This window comes from Lutra lutra, chromosome 9 (genome assembly GCF_902655055.1).
Source record: "Lutra lutra chromosome 9, mLutLut1.2, whole genome shotgun sequence".
In the NCBI taxonomy this organism is placed as follows: domain Eukaryota; kingdom Metazoa; phylum Chordata; class Mammalia; order Carnivora; family Mustelidae; genus Lutra; species Lutra lutra.
This window is the reverse complement of record NC_062286.1, coordinates 140,662,329-140,679,329: the sequence shown is the minus strand read 5'-3', so window position 1 is coordinate 140,679,329 and position 17,001 is coordinate 140,662,329. Positions and strand designations below refer to the sequence as shown.

Here is a 17,001-nt window from a genome sequence, read left to right as displayed (position 1 = left end):
AGGTGGAACTACTCCGTCCAGCGACGTAAAGGTGGATAAGTTGCACATTACACATCACAGAATGCCCAACACCAAGAGGGAGCCCTAAGGTGCTCTGTGGACTTCCATTAGTAATAATGTATCCATATCTGCCTGTTACTTGTAACAAAAGTACCACACTACTGCAGGGAAAAGTATATAGGAACTCTGCTTTGTAAAATTTTTCTCTAATCCTAAAACTGCTCTAAAAAATAAAATCTATTTAAAAAGGAGACTTGCTGTTGTAATTGTTCCTATAATCCACCTGTGTCTGTCCTTTCTTTCCCAACCTCCTGGAACCTACCTACTAACTAGACCCTCAGAGTGACTGGTGCCCCAAGAGCCTGATGGACAGGTGGCATGCGGGGGTTTAGAAACGGAGTCCCCGCCAATTTCTGTCTGATTATAAATTGGCATAATATCTTTGCATGTCAATTTTTCCTATCTATCCAGATGAAATTGCCTGACTGAGGGGTTATAATCACCAGAACACATGTTACAGATAAACCAGAACCCAAGAATGAAGATGAGTGTCCTTGCAGGTGAGCACAGGTGAGTGTTCTTGCTAGAGCTGATTTCATTGACAAGCATTTGGAAGCAACCTCAGTATCCTGGTGGGCAGGGCCCTGGAGGAGAATATTTTGCTATGTCTCTCCTTAGAACATCAGGCAGCACAGAGAAAGAACGAGGAAGACTGGTGTGGACTGATACAGGATGCTCTATAAGAAATACCGCCAAGTAAGAAAAGGTACCAAATGGCGTGCACAGAATGTCATCATGACTGTGAAAAGCAAGGACACGCACACATGTGTGCATGCATGCTACACGGTGAGTACATCTTCAAGGAGTCAAACAAGAGGCCAGAAGAGAAGAGTCGGGCAGCCAGTGAAGAGGAGGAGGAGGGGCTCCCCTGTCTAATAACTGATGATGATGGTGATATTGGTGGTGATGATGATGGTGGTGGTGATGATGATGATATTGGTGGTGATGATGATGATGGTGATGATGATGGTAGTGATGTTGAAGATATTGGTAGTGATATTGATGATATCAGTAGTGATGTGGATGACGTTGGTGACGGTGGTGATGGTGATGGTGGTGATAATGGTGGTGATGGTGGTGATAATGGTGGTGATGATGATGATGGTGGTGATGATGGTGGTGATGATGATATTGGCGGTGATGATGGTGATGGTGGTGAAGTTGTTGATGGTGGTGATGATGATGATAATGGTGGTAATGGTGATACTGGTGGTAATGATGATGGTGGTGATGATGGTATTGGTGGTGATGATATCAGTAGTGATGTTGTGGATGATGGTGGTGATGGTGGTGATGGTGATGATGATGGTGGTGATGGTGATGATGATGATGATGATGATGATGTGGAGATAATGATGGCGGTGGCAATGATGATGACAGTGTGCCCCTTCTCCTGCTGCTTCATTTTTTCTTACCATACACGTGATTTTTCTATTCAAATATTTTTAAAATAAATGTAAGGGGGAACGAGAAAGAAAGAAAACCATTTTCCAGACCAGGCACAAGACCCAGAGCCCATGGTGATTTAAAAGGAGTCAGGAGTCAGGAAAACTAATAGCATAAAGGAATCCCAGGGCTTCACAGGTCATAGTGGGACGTGGAGGATCGGCATTTTCTTAGGAATCAGCAGCTTCTGCTTTTGAAGCTGCTGCTTTAGGACATGTGTCCTGTAGCTCTTGGCCCTGAATCTAGAGGTCGCTACACTGGATGGAGCCCAAGATGTAACATAAGGATGTGGGGATGTCTCCCGGCAAACCATATCCCTGCCCCATGCCTGATGGCGGATAAAGACAGAGGCTCAGGGTTTGGCGGGTCCGTCCTTTCCTGACTTGGTCTGTGATATTTCCCTGCTCTTGCTCTTGCTAAAAATAAGCAACATCCCTTTCCAGTTACTAATCAAGCAATTTGCTGATGTTTTTATAGCTCAGACATGACCCCTGGACTTATTCTGGCCTTGCAAATTTTGGATCAGCAGGAACACAGGGACATCTGGAACAAACCATGTCTGAATTTAGGTCCCAGGCACTGCTGATCTGCTCTCCACATTCTATGACTTATGTGACCCAGAGCATGGCGATTTGATCAAATGGAGAGAAAAAAATCACCCGAGATGAACTCGATTAGAGAATTTATTTCTGTGCCAAGTAGTTAAAGAACTAGCACCACAGACTGTTCTGGGGACCATATACATGATAAGCAATTATTAAGTGTCTGCTGAAAACATTCTCTAGAAGAAAATGACCCTACAAAAGTAAGACCAATCAACCTTGAACTTGAAATATAAGTCTTCAGCCCTCCTCTCTAAACTCCTCCAGAAATAAATCTTTCTTTTAAAATTGTTTCTTTAACATCTCCACATAATAAAAAAAATTTTTTTTTAAGCACAGAGAGGTCCACCTGGGGGTCTCAGTCGGTTAAGCGTCTGACTCTTGATCTCAGCTCAGGTCTTGATCTCAGAGTCGTGAGTTCAAGCCCTGCATTGGGCTTCAAGCTGGGTGTGGAGCCTACTTAAAAGTAAATTTAAAAATAAACAAAAATAAGCAAAAGCACAGAGTATAACATATTACACACATAGAACTGGTAGTTGTCAGTACCGTTGTTTGGTGCGTATCTGTGATGACGTATACATACCATGTTCGCAGTGGAGATCCCTGGCAAAGCAGAAAGGCTCCTTTATTCCTTCCACTCCCAGAAGGAACACCGAGATGGATTCGGTTCGTACCTTTCCAGGCCAAGACTGCCAGTGCTCGTGCACACTTGCTTGCAGGTGTCTTTGCTCACACACACTCTCTCCTCTCTCCTGGCCACCTTCCCACACAGTCTTATCTAGCATGATATTGTTTACATGGGGGGTAGGTTTACAAACAAGATAGCACACTGTACATTTCTTGCACTTGAATTTGTCATAGGAATTTCATCTGTTGCTTTTAACTACTGCCCGGCGTCCCAGGTAAGAACATACCAGATCTGATCTATCAGGCCCCTCCCATAAGGTTATTTGGGTTGTTTTCATTACTTATTACTACCCACAATGGCCTCATCAGAGGAATCCCCCTTGGCCTCCTTGCCCATGTCTCCTTGCCTAGAAATAGACATGGGGAAGCGCATTACCAATTTCCCTCGAGTCTGCCAAACCACCACTTCAAATGACCACACCAACCTCTACCTGAGATGCATGAGAGCTATTACCACACATTTTCGCCAAACTTGACATTGTCAAAGATTTCCATTATTTGGTCAATCCCTTGGGTGAAAAATGTCCCACACTTCCTTTCTTCTCCTGTTTTCTCCGTTCCTTTCTTGGCCGGTGCACTACCTAAAACATCCTATGCTCAGTGACCGTTTCCTTGGTCCTCGTGGGTTACTAACCAATTGTTGCCATCCGAGGCTGGGGAAGCGCCTGGCACTTGCTAACAGTCCCGCGGCTAAGAAATGGCAATGGTCTCTAGCCGAGGCTCCTGTGGACCCATTAACCCCTGCTTGGTGTCTGTCAGGGCCTCTGTGTGCAAAGACGGGCACAGAGAAGTAGGTCTGAGCCACCATGACAAATACATACTCTCTTCCTACTTCCATGAAGTCATGACACGAATCTGTGACACATCTGAATTCACTGTTCCTGCAGCCATCAGTAAAAGAGGAGGCCGTCACACGCTGAGAAGAAAGAGGTAAGGAAGCTGCCCGTGCCTGCCACCTCTGTGGAAGGCTCTAGAAAAGGCTCCCAGGCTCCTGTCTACCCCAGGTGTCTTACCTCTACCCTCTGAACCTCAGTTTCACAGCCTGTTATGTGGGACCGTACAGCGCCTCCAGGGCCTTGCTAAGAACCAAAGGGAACGGAACTCATGAGCGATCTTTGTCACATCACCAGCGAGCTGCCACCAGCCCTCTCCCCTCCCTGCCCAGATGTCTAGATGAAGCCCATCCCCCTCTAGTCCACTCCGAGACTCGTCTCTGGGTTACTGCTGAGACAGTCAGTGTCCATCCGCTTGTCCAGCCGGAGACCACCCAGCCGGAGAGCTCGACACTTCCAGCGTCCCGGTGTTGACTCAGGCAAAGCAAGAGTGAGCTGGGAAGAAGCTCACCAGCTGTGAGTCTCCCCAGAGCAGACCCGCGTATCCCGAGAGGCTGCCCTGGGTCCCGCCAAGCCGAAGGGGCCCGCTGCTGGCCGGCTCCTCTTCAAGGCGGTCGGCATTCTTCGTGGGCAGCTGCCCAGGCAGCCCGGCAGGGCTGAGCCAGGCCGGGGGCCCCTCCTTAGTATTCGCCAAGTCGCCCAGGCCTCCTCGGCACAGCGAGCCGGCGCACGAATGCCCCCACGAACGCACACACTCCACCGGGTGCAGGGAGCAGCGAGCCCGAGTGGGGACGAGGACATGCTTGCCTGAGGCAGACCCAGCGCGCTCGGCCGCTGCGGACACTGTGCGGGTCCCACCGCGTCGGGAGGAGGCGGCCCAGGCCTGACTCCGATCCATTCCCGTTCTTGCCGCCCGTCCCGGGCTCCTGCGAGCGCCCTCCGCGAGGCTGGCTGTCCCCGCCGGCCGCTGACGGATGCCCTGCTTACAGACGCGCATCAGCATCACCAGACCGCTCTTGTCACTGACGGCCGGCCACTGTCGTTCTGACACTCGGGGAACCCATAAGTGCTCTCCGCTTTGACCTCCATGTCATGTGAGTTTGCGCTAGCACCGAAGACCATAGAGCACGTCTCTTGACATGTGACCTTCCAAATACAGGCTCCTCCCGCTATCGAAAACAGAACATTCCTATGAAACCTTTCATAAGCCAAAATAACATAAAGCAAAGAAGGAACTGCCATGAATTTATATGGAAAACAAATTTTTTTAGCATTCCCAGGCCCCAAAAATAACCTCTCTTGGGTTTTTCTGATACCTGAGGCCACATGTCAATAACAGATGCGCAAAGTACGTCGAGATGAAGCCCAGAGGCCCACAGGCGTGGCTCAGACTCGGGGGCTAGAGGCTGAGAGGCTGCGTGGGTCTCCTGGGGAAGGGGCTGGGGGCGCCACCCTCACTGCCTGGGGCAGGGGAGGGGCAGTGGGGGGAGGCGGGCTTTCCTCTGTGACAGCTCGTGGGCTCTCTGCCCAGCCCACGCTCAGTGCATTTATAAAAATCATCTTTGGATTTCTTCTGCTTAGGGTTTAGCAAAAACGGTTACTAACTAGTGTTTTATAAAAGCAAAGTGACCTCAGGCGTCTAGGCGGCTCCATCGGTGAAGCTTCCACCTTTGGCTCAGGTCATGCTCTCAGGGTCCCGGGATGGAGCCCCACGTCAGGCTCGAGCCCACTTCTCCCTCTCCCTATGCTGCTACCCCTGCTCATGTGTGCTCCCTCTCTCCCTCTCCCTCTCTCTGTCAAATAAATAAATAAATAATCTTTAAAAAAAAAGAGAGAGAGAGAGAGAAAAGAAGAGAAAAGTGGTCTAAGACCAGCTTTTGGAAGGCGGGGGATACCTGGAGCCTCATACACTGTCTGTTGTAATCCCAAACTCATGGAACACACCGGAAAGTGTACAGCAGACAGCTATGGAGCTGGGCTGAGTGCTTTAGCTCCTTTAGCCCTCCCGGGAGCAGAGCCAAATACCTCTGTGAGGTAGATACTGGTAGATACTGGTAAATCCCCATTTTCTACATAGACATGGAGTTTAAGGGGTAAAATGAAAACTGCCTGAACCCCAGACCCTCCATCAATAAGATATTCATGTCGCAAAAATAATGTGGGGTGAAAAACACAGACTATAGTAAAACTAATAGAACACTGTATGTTAATGCTCCAGGAATTAAAATTTAAAAACTTAATTAAAAAAAAAAAAACCCACAGGATACAGCATAAACAGTACTTCGTTTACTGAAAATCCGTTTGCACACATGAATGGGGAAAACACTGTCATGAGCTCGACCAAGACACCAACGACGTTCACCCCCGGGTAGTGGGATTACGTCTCGTGCAGTTTGTATTTTCACATAAAAGGGATGAGGAGTTGTGGGCAGTGAGCGGCTATGCCATCCATTCTCTGGGACTCAGTTTCCTCATCTGTAATATGGGGATAAATATAGCACCTGCCTCCAAGGGGTGTTGGAAGGCTGAAGGGTTAATTCAGGGAGAGTGCAGAGAATGGTATGAGACATGCTGTCCGAAACTATTAGTTGCCAACATCAGCAGAATCCATCATCGCCTAACTTCCTCCTCCTCGAGGTCACAGAGACCCACGACAGAATCCTGACCAAGCCAGCAGTGCAGGCCTCCGGCAAGGGACAGTCAAAATCATCACGGGCGGTTGGCCAGATGCTATTTATAGGCAGACGCTAGCTCAGAGCGAGCACAGGCAAGGGCACCCCGGAGCCGAGCCACGTGTGACCTTCTGGATCCTCACCCACTTCTGTTTATTGTGATTCCGGTCCCATGGCCCTGCCGGGGAAGCACCTGCCAGGCTCGCTCCTGTGCTTGGATACTTGGGACATTTTTCCCTCAAGTTCAATGGAGCCAACCAACCCTCTAACAGAACTGACTTCCGACACTGAAACAAAGAAACGCGTCGGCTACATTGTATCTTCCCTCACAAGACCAGCAGCAAAGTGGAGATGAAGGCTGACTTCCTTAGTCCTGTCCTTCCCTCTACCATCTACACAGCACAAGGCAGTGCTTTGCCCTAAAAGAGCAAATTTCAGTCAAAGACAGGATACTGGGTCACCTGCTGATGAAACTCCTCCTTGACAGCAAACAAGACCAGCTTTGGTTCTTCACTAACACTCCCCCAGCATCGTCTCGATAAAATCACTGCGCTCCCTCTAGCAAAGAAGGGGTACGTCAAAGGTTGCAAGCATTCCCCGGGTTCGAATCCACGTGTCCCCGTATGTCTAAAATCCTCCTAATGTTATCGGAGACTCAGGAGACATACAGCAGATCGGCTAAAGTTTAAATGAAAAATAGATATAAACAAGAAACCAGAAAAAAACTGAAAGAGAAATGAGGTATGAGAAGAACCACAGATTTCTCTCTTATGAAGACATAATTAAAGCAATATGGTTTTGTTACAAGAATAGACAGGTGTCAACGAGACAAAATGAAAAGTCCAAACATAGACCTCAAATCACATGGGAATTTAAATATCTCTAAAGAATGAAAAGGAAAGTCAGAGGCAAATGGGATTACTTGGTACGTGGAGTTAAGGCGATCAGTGGTAAATGGGAATAAAAGTAGGTTGGCTCTGTCCCTCACATTTTACACGAAAATAAATTCCAGCTTTATCAGAGCTTAAAATACACCAAAAAAAAATGAAAGCATAAGGAGAATAAAGCATTTAAAAAATCATCTCAGGGTGGAGAAGGCCTTTCTAACTATGATATGAAACCCAGATGCCATAAACGAAAGAACATCTTGATAAATTCACCTACATAAAAATGAAAATGTGGGTACGACAAAAATCACTATAAGCAGTCAAAAGACTAGCATCAAACCAAAGAAAAGTACTTGCAACTCATGTCTCAGGCAAAGAGCTGAATTTCCCTCCGAGACGAGCCCTCAGAAATAGAAAAAGCCAACAAACAAGCAATAAAGAAGTGAGCAGAGCGCGAGTCAACGCCACGGACAACCAGGGGACGGTGCCCACGGCAGGCGAGGCCACGGCCAGGACACGCAGGAAGCCACACAGCAGCGTGTGGCCGAGTCCCACTTTTTTAACCATGACCTCCTGCCCCCGATTTGTTGTCACCTCCTGAACAGGGACCCCATAGTGGAAGGAGCCCCTCTCTTGACAATATCTAACCCAGAGCGGGTTCTCACTTCCTGCATTCCTTCTAGAACCATCCAGCTCATGCCCCGAACCATACAAGCAGACCCTCTCACGGGGAGGCTGCCAAAGCTGCGGGATGGTATGTCCTCCTGCGCCACAGCAAGTTCAATAAAACTGACTTCATTGGACTGCAGGAGTGTTGCTGGGGCCTCCGATGACTCGTCTATGGCAGTATGACCGACTGCAAGTAATTCGTTAAATACTGATTACCAGTAATAGCAGCATCTGCAGCAAAGACCCTTCTAGGATACAAAAGGCAGGGGCTCTGGGGACAGTGAACTGAAGACGGTCCCTTTGCCTGAGGATTCCAAATATGAAACCACCCCGACACGATGCTTCAGCAACCCAACAGGGAAGGTTTCCAAGGAGGACAATGAGGAGAGAGAAGACATTTCCTGCTTGGGCCTCAGACATCTCTGTATGGCCCATGGCCTCCCCACAACACTCGAGGTCCTGATCCATTCCGCATGTGCAAGGGTACCCTGGACAGACAGGCACCTGCTAAAGACCGCCACGTGGCAGCACGCAGAGCCAATGATCCGGTGGGTGAGAGAACCAGAGAGATCCCCAGCTCAGACACTGACAGTAGGTTCTGAGTGTCCCAAAGGACCAGAACACATGACGGATTGTGGTGAAGAAGTTGTTCTTGGACTAGGACGGGAAGGGGGAGCAGGACTCAGCCAGGCGACATCCCAGGTCTGCACGTGTTGTGGTGCAGGTGGTATATAGCATGGGTCGAGGTCCTGAGGCCAGAAGGACTGCCATGCTATCAGGAGGCCAGAAGAGCAGGAGGGGCCAGAGCAGGCATGGGAAGGAGTTTGGATGTTTTTAATCTTACAAGTCATGGACAGCCCCTGAAAAATTCTGAGCAAGATGGGAACATGGAAGAGGGGAGCTGGAAATACTCCCATAATGAGATTTGAGGTTTAAAAAGATCATTCCAATTACCAGCAGAAACCCAATTAGATGGAACTATCAGAGGAAGCAGGGGGTGGGTCAGGGTGCAGCTGTATCCCCCAGGAAGAGAGATGAAAAGGCTGGACCCTGGCGGTAGCTGGAGGCAACAAGAAGCGCGTGGATTTGAGAGGCACTGGGGGGAGTCCGCTGGCTGCAGGGCTGTTGGTGGTGATGCGGGGGAGGGAAATGGACGAGGCAGGTTTCTGGCATTAGCAGCTGGGTAGAAAGCAGGGTCCTCCCCTGGGAACACCGAGAAAGGATGAGGGACTGAAGCTTGGGACCACTTCAGGGCCTCAGTTTCCCTCCGAGTCAAGCGGCCAGGCTGGAGCGCCTGTAGGGCTTTTTGTCCTGTTCACCAGCCAGGTACGGGCTCCACCCGATCCACATGGCAAGCCGATCAGACACCAGGGGACAGGGCCCAGAGGGCCTGGGACGCCCCTCACTTCTGAGTGGACCTGAGGGGGGCCCTCACCAAACTCAGGAAGATCCCTGACAAGTGCGGGAAACAGGGCGGGTCTCAACAGCTCGGCCGGCCCCAGCTGCCGCCGTGCAACTCCACTGCCTGAGTCTGTCTGACCCCTTCCCCACCCTGCCCTTCTGGCCGCGGGGCCTCCGGGCCCTTCCAGGAGCCGTAACCCCAACAGCTCTGGGGACCGAGCTCTGCCCTGCTCAAGGCTGGCAGCTTTCTGCCCAGGAGTTAACGCCTTTGCCCTCAGCCCTCGCAAACCCACACGGCAAGTCCCCTGGCACGATGATAAGCCTGCACCCCGCAAAACGCTGGCTCTGGAGACGCGCATTTAAAAATACCCACGGGATGGCGTGCGTATATATAGAGAGAATGAAGCCAGGCACCTCAGCCCACACACAATGCAAATGTGTGCCTTGAAGAAATCTATGTTGTCTCTTAAATAGAGGCCCGAGATCTGAGCGCCGCGGGATAACAGAAACTGGCGCTCGGAGCCATCGTGACGGCGCCCGGCCCCAGCCTCCGAGAACAAGGGCTCCCACCCTGCTCACTCGCCTGCTCCCTGGTCCCGATGGCCTCCAAGAACCTCCAACAACAGAGCTGCCCCCAATCCTGCAGTCGGAGGAAAGCGCGTCATTGTTCCTTATTTACTTATTTGTTCAGAGTTTACTCATTACCCACATCATGTTTCAAAAAGGAGGTAGAGAGCTTACAAAAATACCTATGGCAGTTTAAAAAAAAGGGGGGGGAACACATGAAAAAATACATGATTCCATGGTTTGTTTTTTTTTTAATTTTAAAGTTTTTGTTTATTTGACTGAGAGAGCAAGAGAGCATGAGTGGGGGGAACAGCAGAGGGGGAGGGAGAAGCGGGCTCTCTGCGAAGCCGGGGGCATGATGTGGGGCTCGATCCCAGGACCCTGGGATCGTGACTTGAGCTGAAAGCAGATGCTTAACTGACTGAGCCACCCAGGGGTCCCCAGATTCCATGGTTACACAAACACATACTAAAGGATTCTGTGCAGAGACAAGAAATTTGAATTGAAGTTGGAGGACAGGCTTCCTAGCAACCCTGGTGAAGAAAGAAACAAGATCAGTTACAACATTCTCTGCATTGCCCCCCAATAAAGCCAACCATGCTGCCCTGGTACCAAGAGTAGCAGCTCCCCTGCCTTCTCACAGATCAGGTGCTTGGGATGAAGAGAAGCATACCCCTGACGCTACCCCACCAGAGGGGGTACGCTACCCCAAATGACCCCCAAACTTCCATCCTGTCCATTCCCACTTCCCTTACCCTGCCTTCCACTGGACTCCTCTGAAAACTTATCAAGAATCTTTCTTGTACCAATTATATGAGATTTTTGTCAGATATGCACACTCAGCAACGTGATAATTCACTGTATATTTTAAGTCAACTTGCCTTTGCACTTAAATAAATGTATCTATCAAGGAAATTTCACACCTCTGCTCTAATAAAGAAAAATCAGAATCAATTTCCAGAATCGTTAAGTGGCCCCAATAAATACAGTGGACACAAGTCAGTACAGTTATATTCTGGCACCGGACCCTCCCAGGGCCCTTGCTGAGGCTGTTCTCCGCTTGTCAGAGAACGGAAATCAGCTAGCATTTGGGGTCAAAGACACACCAGCCACAAACTAAAAGTTTCTCCTTGATACTCACAACCTGAAGACTGAAAGAACATTCGAAGGGGACAGCCATCTGACCGTCCGATTCTGTGACATCAAAATCCATCTGAGTTACACAGAGAACAGTGGGGCTCAAAGGGCATCCAGACCACCACTCACCTGGACAGTGAGTGTAGCCATGGCAACCAGGTAAGGACCTGTCCCAGGTACCAGTCCCCACCCCCATCTTCCCTTAAGGTAGAAGTGTCACAGTGCTTCTCTTCACATTAAAGAAAGGACCAGTCTGTAACACATCGGAAATTTTAAAACAGGTCCCACTTTACAGAGGGTGTGAGATGCGCAGCTAGAAAATCTCTGATACCTGCTGGGGCCATGTCCACATCCTGGGAAACAGGGATCCTGCCATTAGCCCCAGTAAAGTTCAGGTGCAGCAAAGTTCGTGAGTCTGAATTCACCTGATACCGCAAATAGGCTTATTCCCTCCCTGGCAAGCACCTGCTGTGTCCTTGCTCTCCTCTCATTAGCTCTGGAGTCCTTTGTTGAAACCTGCTCTGTTCCACATTTTGAAATCTATTACAAAACAACGTCATCACCATCACCACCTTCCCCATCACCGCCATCACCATCATCACCACCACCATCGCCATCATCCCCATCATCACCATCACCACCACTATCATTACCACCACCACCACCACCATCGTCATTGTCATCACCATCACCGCCATCACCATCATCCCCATCATCACCATCACCACCACTATCATTACCACCACCACCACCACCATCGTCATTGTCATCACCATCACCGCCATCACCATCATCACCATCACCATCATTACCACCACCACCACCATCGTCATTGTCATCACCATCACCGCCATCACCATCATCACCATCACCATCATTACCACCACCACCACCATCACCATCATTATTATCATCACCAGCACCACCACCACCAGTATCACAGCAGATCCCACTGACTTAGCAATTACCACCTGCCCAACACTGACCCTGTTTGCAGACCTCTAAGTATCACCATTTAATCCTCCCACAACCCTCGGGAGAAGTACTATTGTTGCTTCCATTTTGCAGATGAGGAGACGGAGATAATCAGGGAGAACACAGTTGGCCGATGAATGGCAGGAATCAGCATCATGTGTGGCAGTTAGGCTCCCAGTCCTCTTCTCATCTCCTTTCTGCCTGATCCCTAGCACTGAGCTGTCTCGGGGAACCAGATGCCTGGCAGGTGTCTGCCACATGGTGTGATGTATTCCTGCCCTTGAGGCCGGCGCCGGACAAAGGCAGAGGAACAACTCTCACAGAGGAAGAGGCAGGGACAGGTGCTGCCCAGGCGCCTCGTACCACGGTTCATGTCTGCATTCCTGCCTTCCTTCATGTTTCACTCCTCCCTTCAGAGTGACCGGGGCCCTGCTACTCTAGCCACCACAGCAGAGGAAAGCGCAAGCAAGGTCCCCACCCCTAGTGATGGACAAATTCTGGTCACTGCAGACCCAACACAACAGCAAGCCAAGGCAATATGGATTTTGATAGAGTGTAGGAGTAGGGGACCCCCTTTAAGTGGGGTGCCAAAGAGGGCTGCTCTAGGGAGGTGACATTTAACCTGAGACCCAAAGAATAATGTGCTGAGCAAATGACAAGTCAGGGACAAATGTCCCTAATGAAGGAAGGTGGGGAGCAACCACGGAAACAGTCTGAACAAGTTCAAAGTCACAAGAAAAGGTCCCAGTGGCCAGAGCGCTGCACGCAGTGGGGAGACGCAGCAGACCCACAGGGGCGACCACGTGCAGCTCGGCCGCGTTGAAACTGGCTCATCCTCAGAGCAAACTACACGGTAGCCAGTTTTGCCGTCACCATCACAGGTGAGGAAAAGGAGGAACCAGGCCACAAAGCAAGCACGCTGGGAGCCAGGCTTCAAACCCACATGGTCCGGGGTTGGGTCCACGTCCCCAACCCGTGGCCACGTAGCCACCACTCCACAGGGATAGAAGGTGACATCCGCAAGGAAGCCTGGATTTCTATTCAAGGACAACAGGGACGGGAGGACTCTGATCTACACTTTCAGAGCCTCTCCCACTCTGGGCAGAAGGTGGCCCGCAGAGGGCCCACTGGAAGGCTACGCAGTTGCCCCGGAGCCAAGTGTCAGTGGGTGGAGAACAGCAGCGGAGAAACCAGAAGGCTCACCGTGACCTGGGGACAGAGGTGCAGGGGGTGAGTCAAAATTTCATAAAGTGGCGGGACCTGGACACGGCAGGATTCAGGGAACTAGGGAAGCTCCCTAGGGAAGGGCCTTGGGACCACGCTGGGCTCCGGGGCCTGCAGTGAAGCAGTTTGCCTCAGGGGCAGAGTCCTTCCTCCTCCCATTCATTCCACATTTAAGTGTGTCCCCCAAAGGTATGAGCAGGGCAGGGTGTGATGTGACCGCCACCAGCAGCTCCTAGCCACCAGGCACCGTCAGCCCAGAGAAGGTGTCAGAAGCCTCAGGATTCCTGCAGAAGAGGTCACAGGGACAAAACAGGAAGAACCTCAGAGACCCCAAACCTTTCTATCACCGAGGGGGGCTGATTTACATACTTCTCATGACAGTGAGCTCCCCCTCTCACCACCAGCCATTGGCGGGGAGCTCCCAGCTCCAGGCACAGCATAGAGGGCCACCCATTCCTGTCCCCAGGCCACCCAACAAATGGGGCTGGCAGGACCCACACACAGGCCGGCGCCCCAAAGCTGACCAACTACTGAAACACCTGCGACAAGCATGCTCGGTTCCCTGCTGCTTTGTTCTCAAGCAGGAAAGGTCAGCCGTGTCTCACCAGGCAACTAAGGAAAGCCTGTCCCATGAGACAGAGACCACAATAAACAGACGGGAGAAAGAAACTCCCCAGAAGAAAGAGATGAGTCAGGAGGCAGATTATTTAATTTAAAAATACAAACTCTGAGAATTCTGAGAGAGGAAGGGTGTGCTCAGAGGGAATGGAAAGCCGGCTATCTCCTCCCCACAGGTCCTGGTGCCGCCTTCTGGAATCACGCGGGACAAATCCCACCCTTTTCTTCCAAGGCAGCCATCCCCCACGTCTGTTCTAGAATAAACAGCCGCAGCCCCCGCAGCGTTCTCGCAAATTCCAGTTTGCTGACGTATTTCAGAAAACACAGGATCCTAAAGTGAACCCAACTTCTGGCTGAGGGTCAGGCTGGACCCCAAGCTCCCTTATTCTGCACACAGTCCAGCACCTCCCCCAGGCTTTGGCATAGACCTGAGGGTAATGAAGTGATTTCGGGGGTTCATGGACCCAGTTTAGAGGGTAGTGGGTGATAGGATTCTGACGCCTGCCGACATTTGTAGATCTAGGTGTTTGAACCTTGGCAGGAGGTCGTGTCTAGTTTAAACTAAACGTTTTATAGTCACTGTTTCACAGTTACAAAAGTGATATCAGCATTCTGCTTAGTCTTAACAAAATATTTCCTTTTAAATTGAGTTTAAGTAAAAATAAATAGACTTGAATTAGAAGACAATAGTCATCAAATTATGCTAAGAGTGGCAGAGAGAAACGACAAAGGCCGGCAAGGACTTGTGGGTGCAAGTTCAGTCCCTGCCTCAGCCTTGCCCCTGGTGCAGAGCGCCAGCCCCAGACAGGGGCGCCCAGACCCCACTCTCCCCACAAGCCCATCTCCATCCACCATGCAGGGAGCTCCACCCTCCTGGCAGGAAGGGCAAATCCCGAGGGGCACCCTCGGCCCACCCATCCCTCCCTTTCCTGTCCACTAGGGAGGCCAGTCCCACCGGTCCCACCTCCCACATGCACCTGCTGCCACCTCCTTCCCTGGGACCAGTCACAGGCCCCCACCTGGATGCAGCAGTGACCTCTAACTAGTCTGCCCCTTGCTTCTGCACTTGCCTGCTGTCACGCGGAGGCCCGGGTCCCTTAATCCTGAGTTCGATGCCGAGTCTCTGAGCTTCAAGCCCTCGCATGGCCCCCAGCACACTGGGAGCAAAGGTCACAGTTGTGGTAGCACACACCATCCTCCCCCACCCCTGGCTCTCTCCTGCCACCACAGCTCCTAGCTGCTCCCAGACCCTCTGGCAGGCTCCCACTTGGGTCTTTGTGCTGGCAGGTCCTTTCCCGAGGCCCTTCCACCCATAGCCACATGGCTCCTTCTCCACTGCTTCCAATCCTTGCTCAAACGTCACCTCCACTGGGATGGCTACCCTGACACTCCATTTGACCCTCCCTGCACTTAGGATTCCTGTGCCTGCCCTTCCTCTCCTGTGATGTCCTATAGCACTTATCACCGGCAAGTGGGATGACTCCCTACCGGTCATGGGGACTAGTTATCGTGTGTCTCCCCCACCCTCCACCCCAACAAGGAAGGCCCTGGGAGGCTGGCAATCCTGTCTGCTGTGCTCATCGTGTCCCAGCTGGCAGGACAACGCTTGCACACTCTAGGGACCCAAAAACATGGATTTAGCTCAGTGAAGAGGCCTGATTCTGCCCAAATCCACTCTTTGCCAGTCCTGGCAGGGAGCTTCGTGAACCTAGGCTGGGCACTTGAAGTCCACCAGCACTGACCTCCTCCCAGCCAGCTCAGCCGCCCAAGCTGTCTGTCAAAATACGCATCTGACTCTTGAGTATGTTGGCCGGACTGTGAATGCATTCATCGATTTCTGTCATCTAGCCCATTGATTAACCTGTCAAGTTGTTAAGGCAAATGTTGATGGTTCAGGACCTAGAACGGCATTCCTCTAGAAATCCTGGCGTAGTCAAACTGCCATCATCCCAATGTTTCATGAAATTTCAAACATACAGAAAGGTAGGGAAACAAAGTACAATGAACCATCGTATATATAACACCCGGACTCTTCTGTCAACATCTTGCATTTCCTTTGTGGTGTGTGTGTGTGTGTGTGTGTGTGTGTGTGTGTGTGTGTGAACTCCACCAAGAAAGCCATTTTCCTATAGGAAGATGCAGGGGTCAGTGCTCTTTCTCTGCAACAATCCAGTCATAAAAAATACATCATAGGGATGGTTGTGTTCCAATAAAACTTTATTGACAAAACCTGGCAGCAGCCCACAAGCCCAGGGAAAAACAACAGTTTGCCCAGGATGAAACTTTCTCTGAGCAGATCCAGCCACACCCCACATGCATCCTGGAGAGAAGCTGGAACACCGACAGCCTGTGGGACGCGGGATGTGACAGCTGTGAGCTGAGCCATGCGTCTGGAGCTCACACTAACTTCTCACTGGGTGGCAGAAGCCCGGAGGTCTGTCTCCACCCTCCGAGGCTGAACTCCACCTGGACAGGGTGAGTAGCCAGGCCCCAGCGCGAGAGAAAGAGCCCAGAACAGACCGGAAGACTCCTGTCCTGTCCCATCTCCTCACCACAGCAGGGGGAAGAAAGTGGGTTTATTGGGCTCAGAATGGAGGTTACGAGCAAGTTCCTTAAACCCCTAAGCCTCAGTTTACCCATCTATGAGATGGTAGCAATGACAGGACCTGCCTCCCAGGCCCAGGTGAGGATGGGGGGGAAGCACATGAACTGCTGAGAAGGAACAGATGAAATGTTTTCTTTCCAAGGATGAAGTTTAACACCAAGTTCCTATTGTGCCATTTGCTTGTAACAGAAGCCATGTGGAAAAAAGAAGAAGTAAGGAGAGGAGGCAGGAGGCAGGAGGCACGAGAGCTTCTCTCTGAGTGGCCAGGTGGCAATGACTCCCTCCCCAGTGCCAGCCCGATCTCCACATGCCCAGAAGTGTTTTCCCCCTTCCTGCGAGCCCCCAGCTCCAGGCTACGCCTCCCTTCCAGAGGCTGAACTGTCTAGCCGGTACTAACTCTATGCACGCCTTTGTCCCTAGGCAGGTTCTGGAAGGGACCTCAGCCCTGTGTTTAGGGAATTCTTCTGTTCACAGCTGGGGGCTTAGTTCACGGGGAAACAAGTGAAGTCGGGAGCTTGCACGTCGGGTAGGAACCGGCACGCCATCAACCCCAGCTCCAGGAGAGGACGCTGCACCGGTACCAGTAAGACGTCGTGAACCGGGCGCATCACCGCAGCC

General features: G+C 51.0%; 1 protein-coding gene across 4 annotated transcripts in view; it reads right to left on the bottom strand.

Moving 5' to 3' along the window:
* The window catches only part of PHACTR3 (phosphatase and actin regulator 3), a 225,140-nt gene that overhangs the window by 125,144 nt on the left and 82,995 nt on the right, over window positions 1-17,001 (bottom strand). The window contains exon 1 of one of the 4 annotated variants that reach the window (XM_047747011.1): window positions 11,293-11,435. The exons of the other annotated variants lie outside the window; for them this stretch is intronic. Coding sequence (XP_047602967.1) covers window positions 11,293-11,305 — 13 coding nt within the window. The 5' untranslated portion in view covers window positions 11,306-11,435. Of the gene's footprint in view, window positions 1-11,292; window positions 11,436-17,001 lie in introns of those variants that run through there. 4 annotated transcript variants of the gene reach the window in all.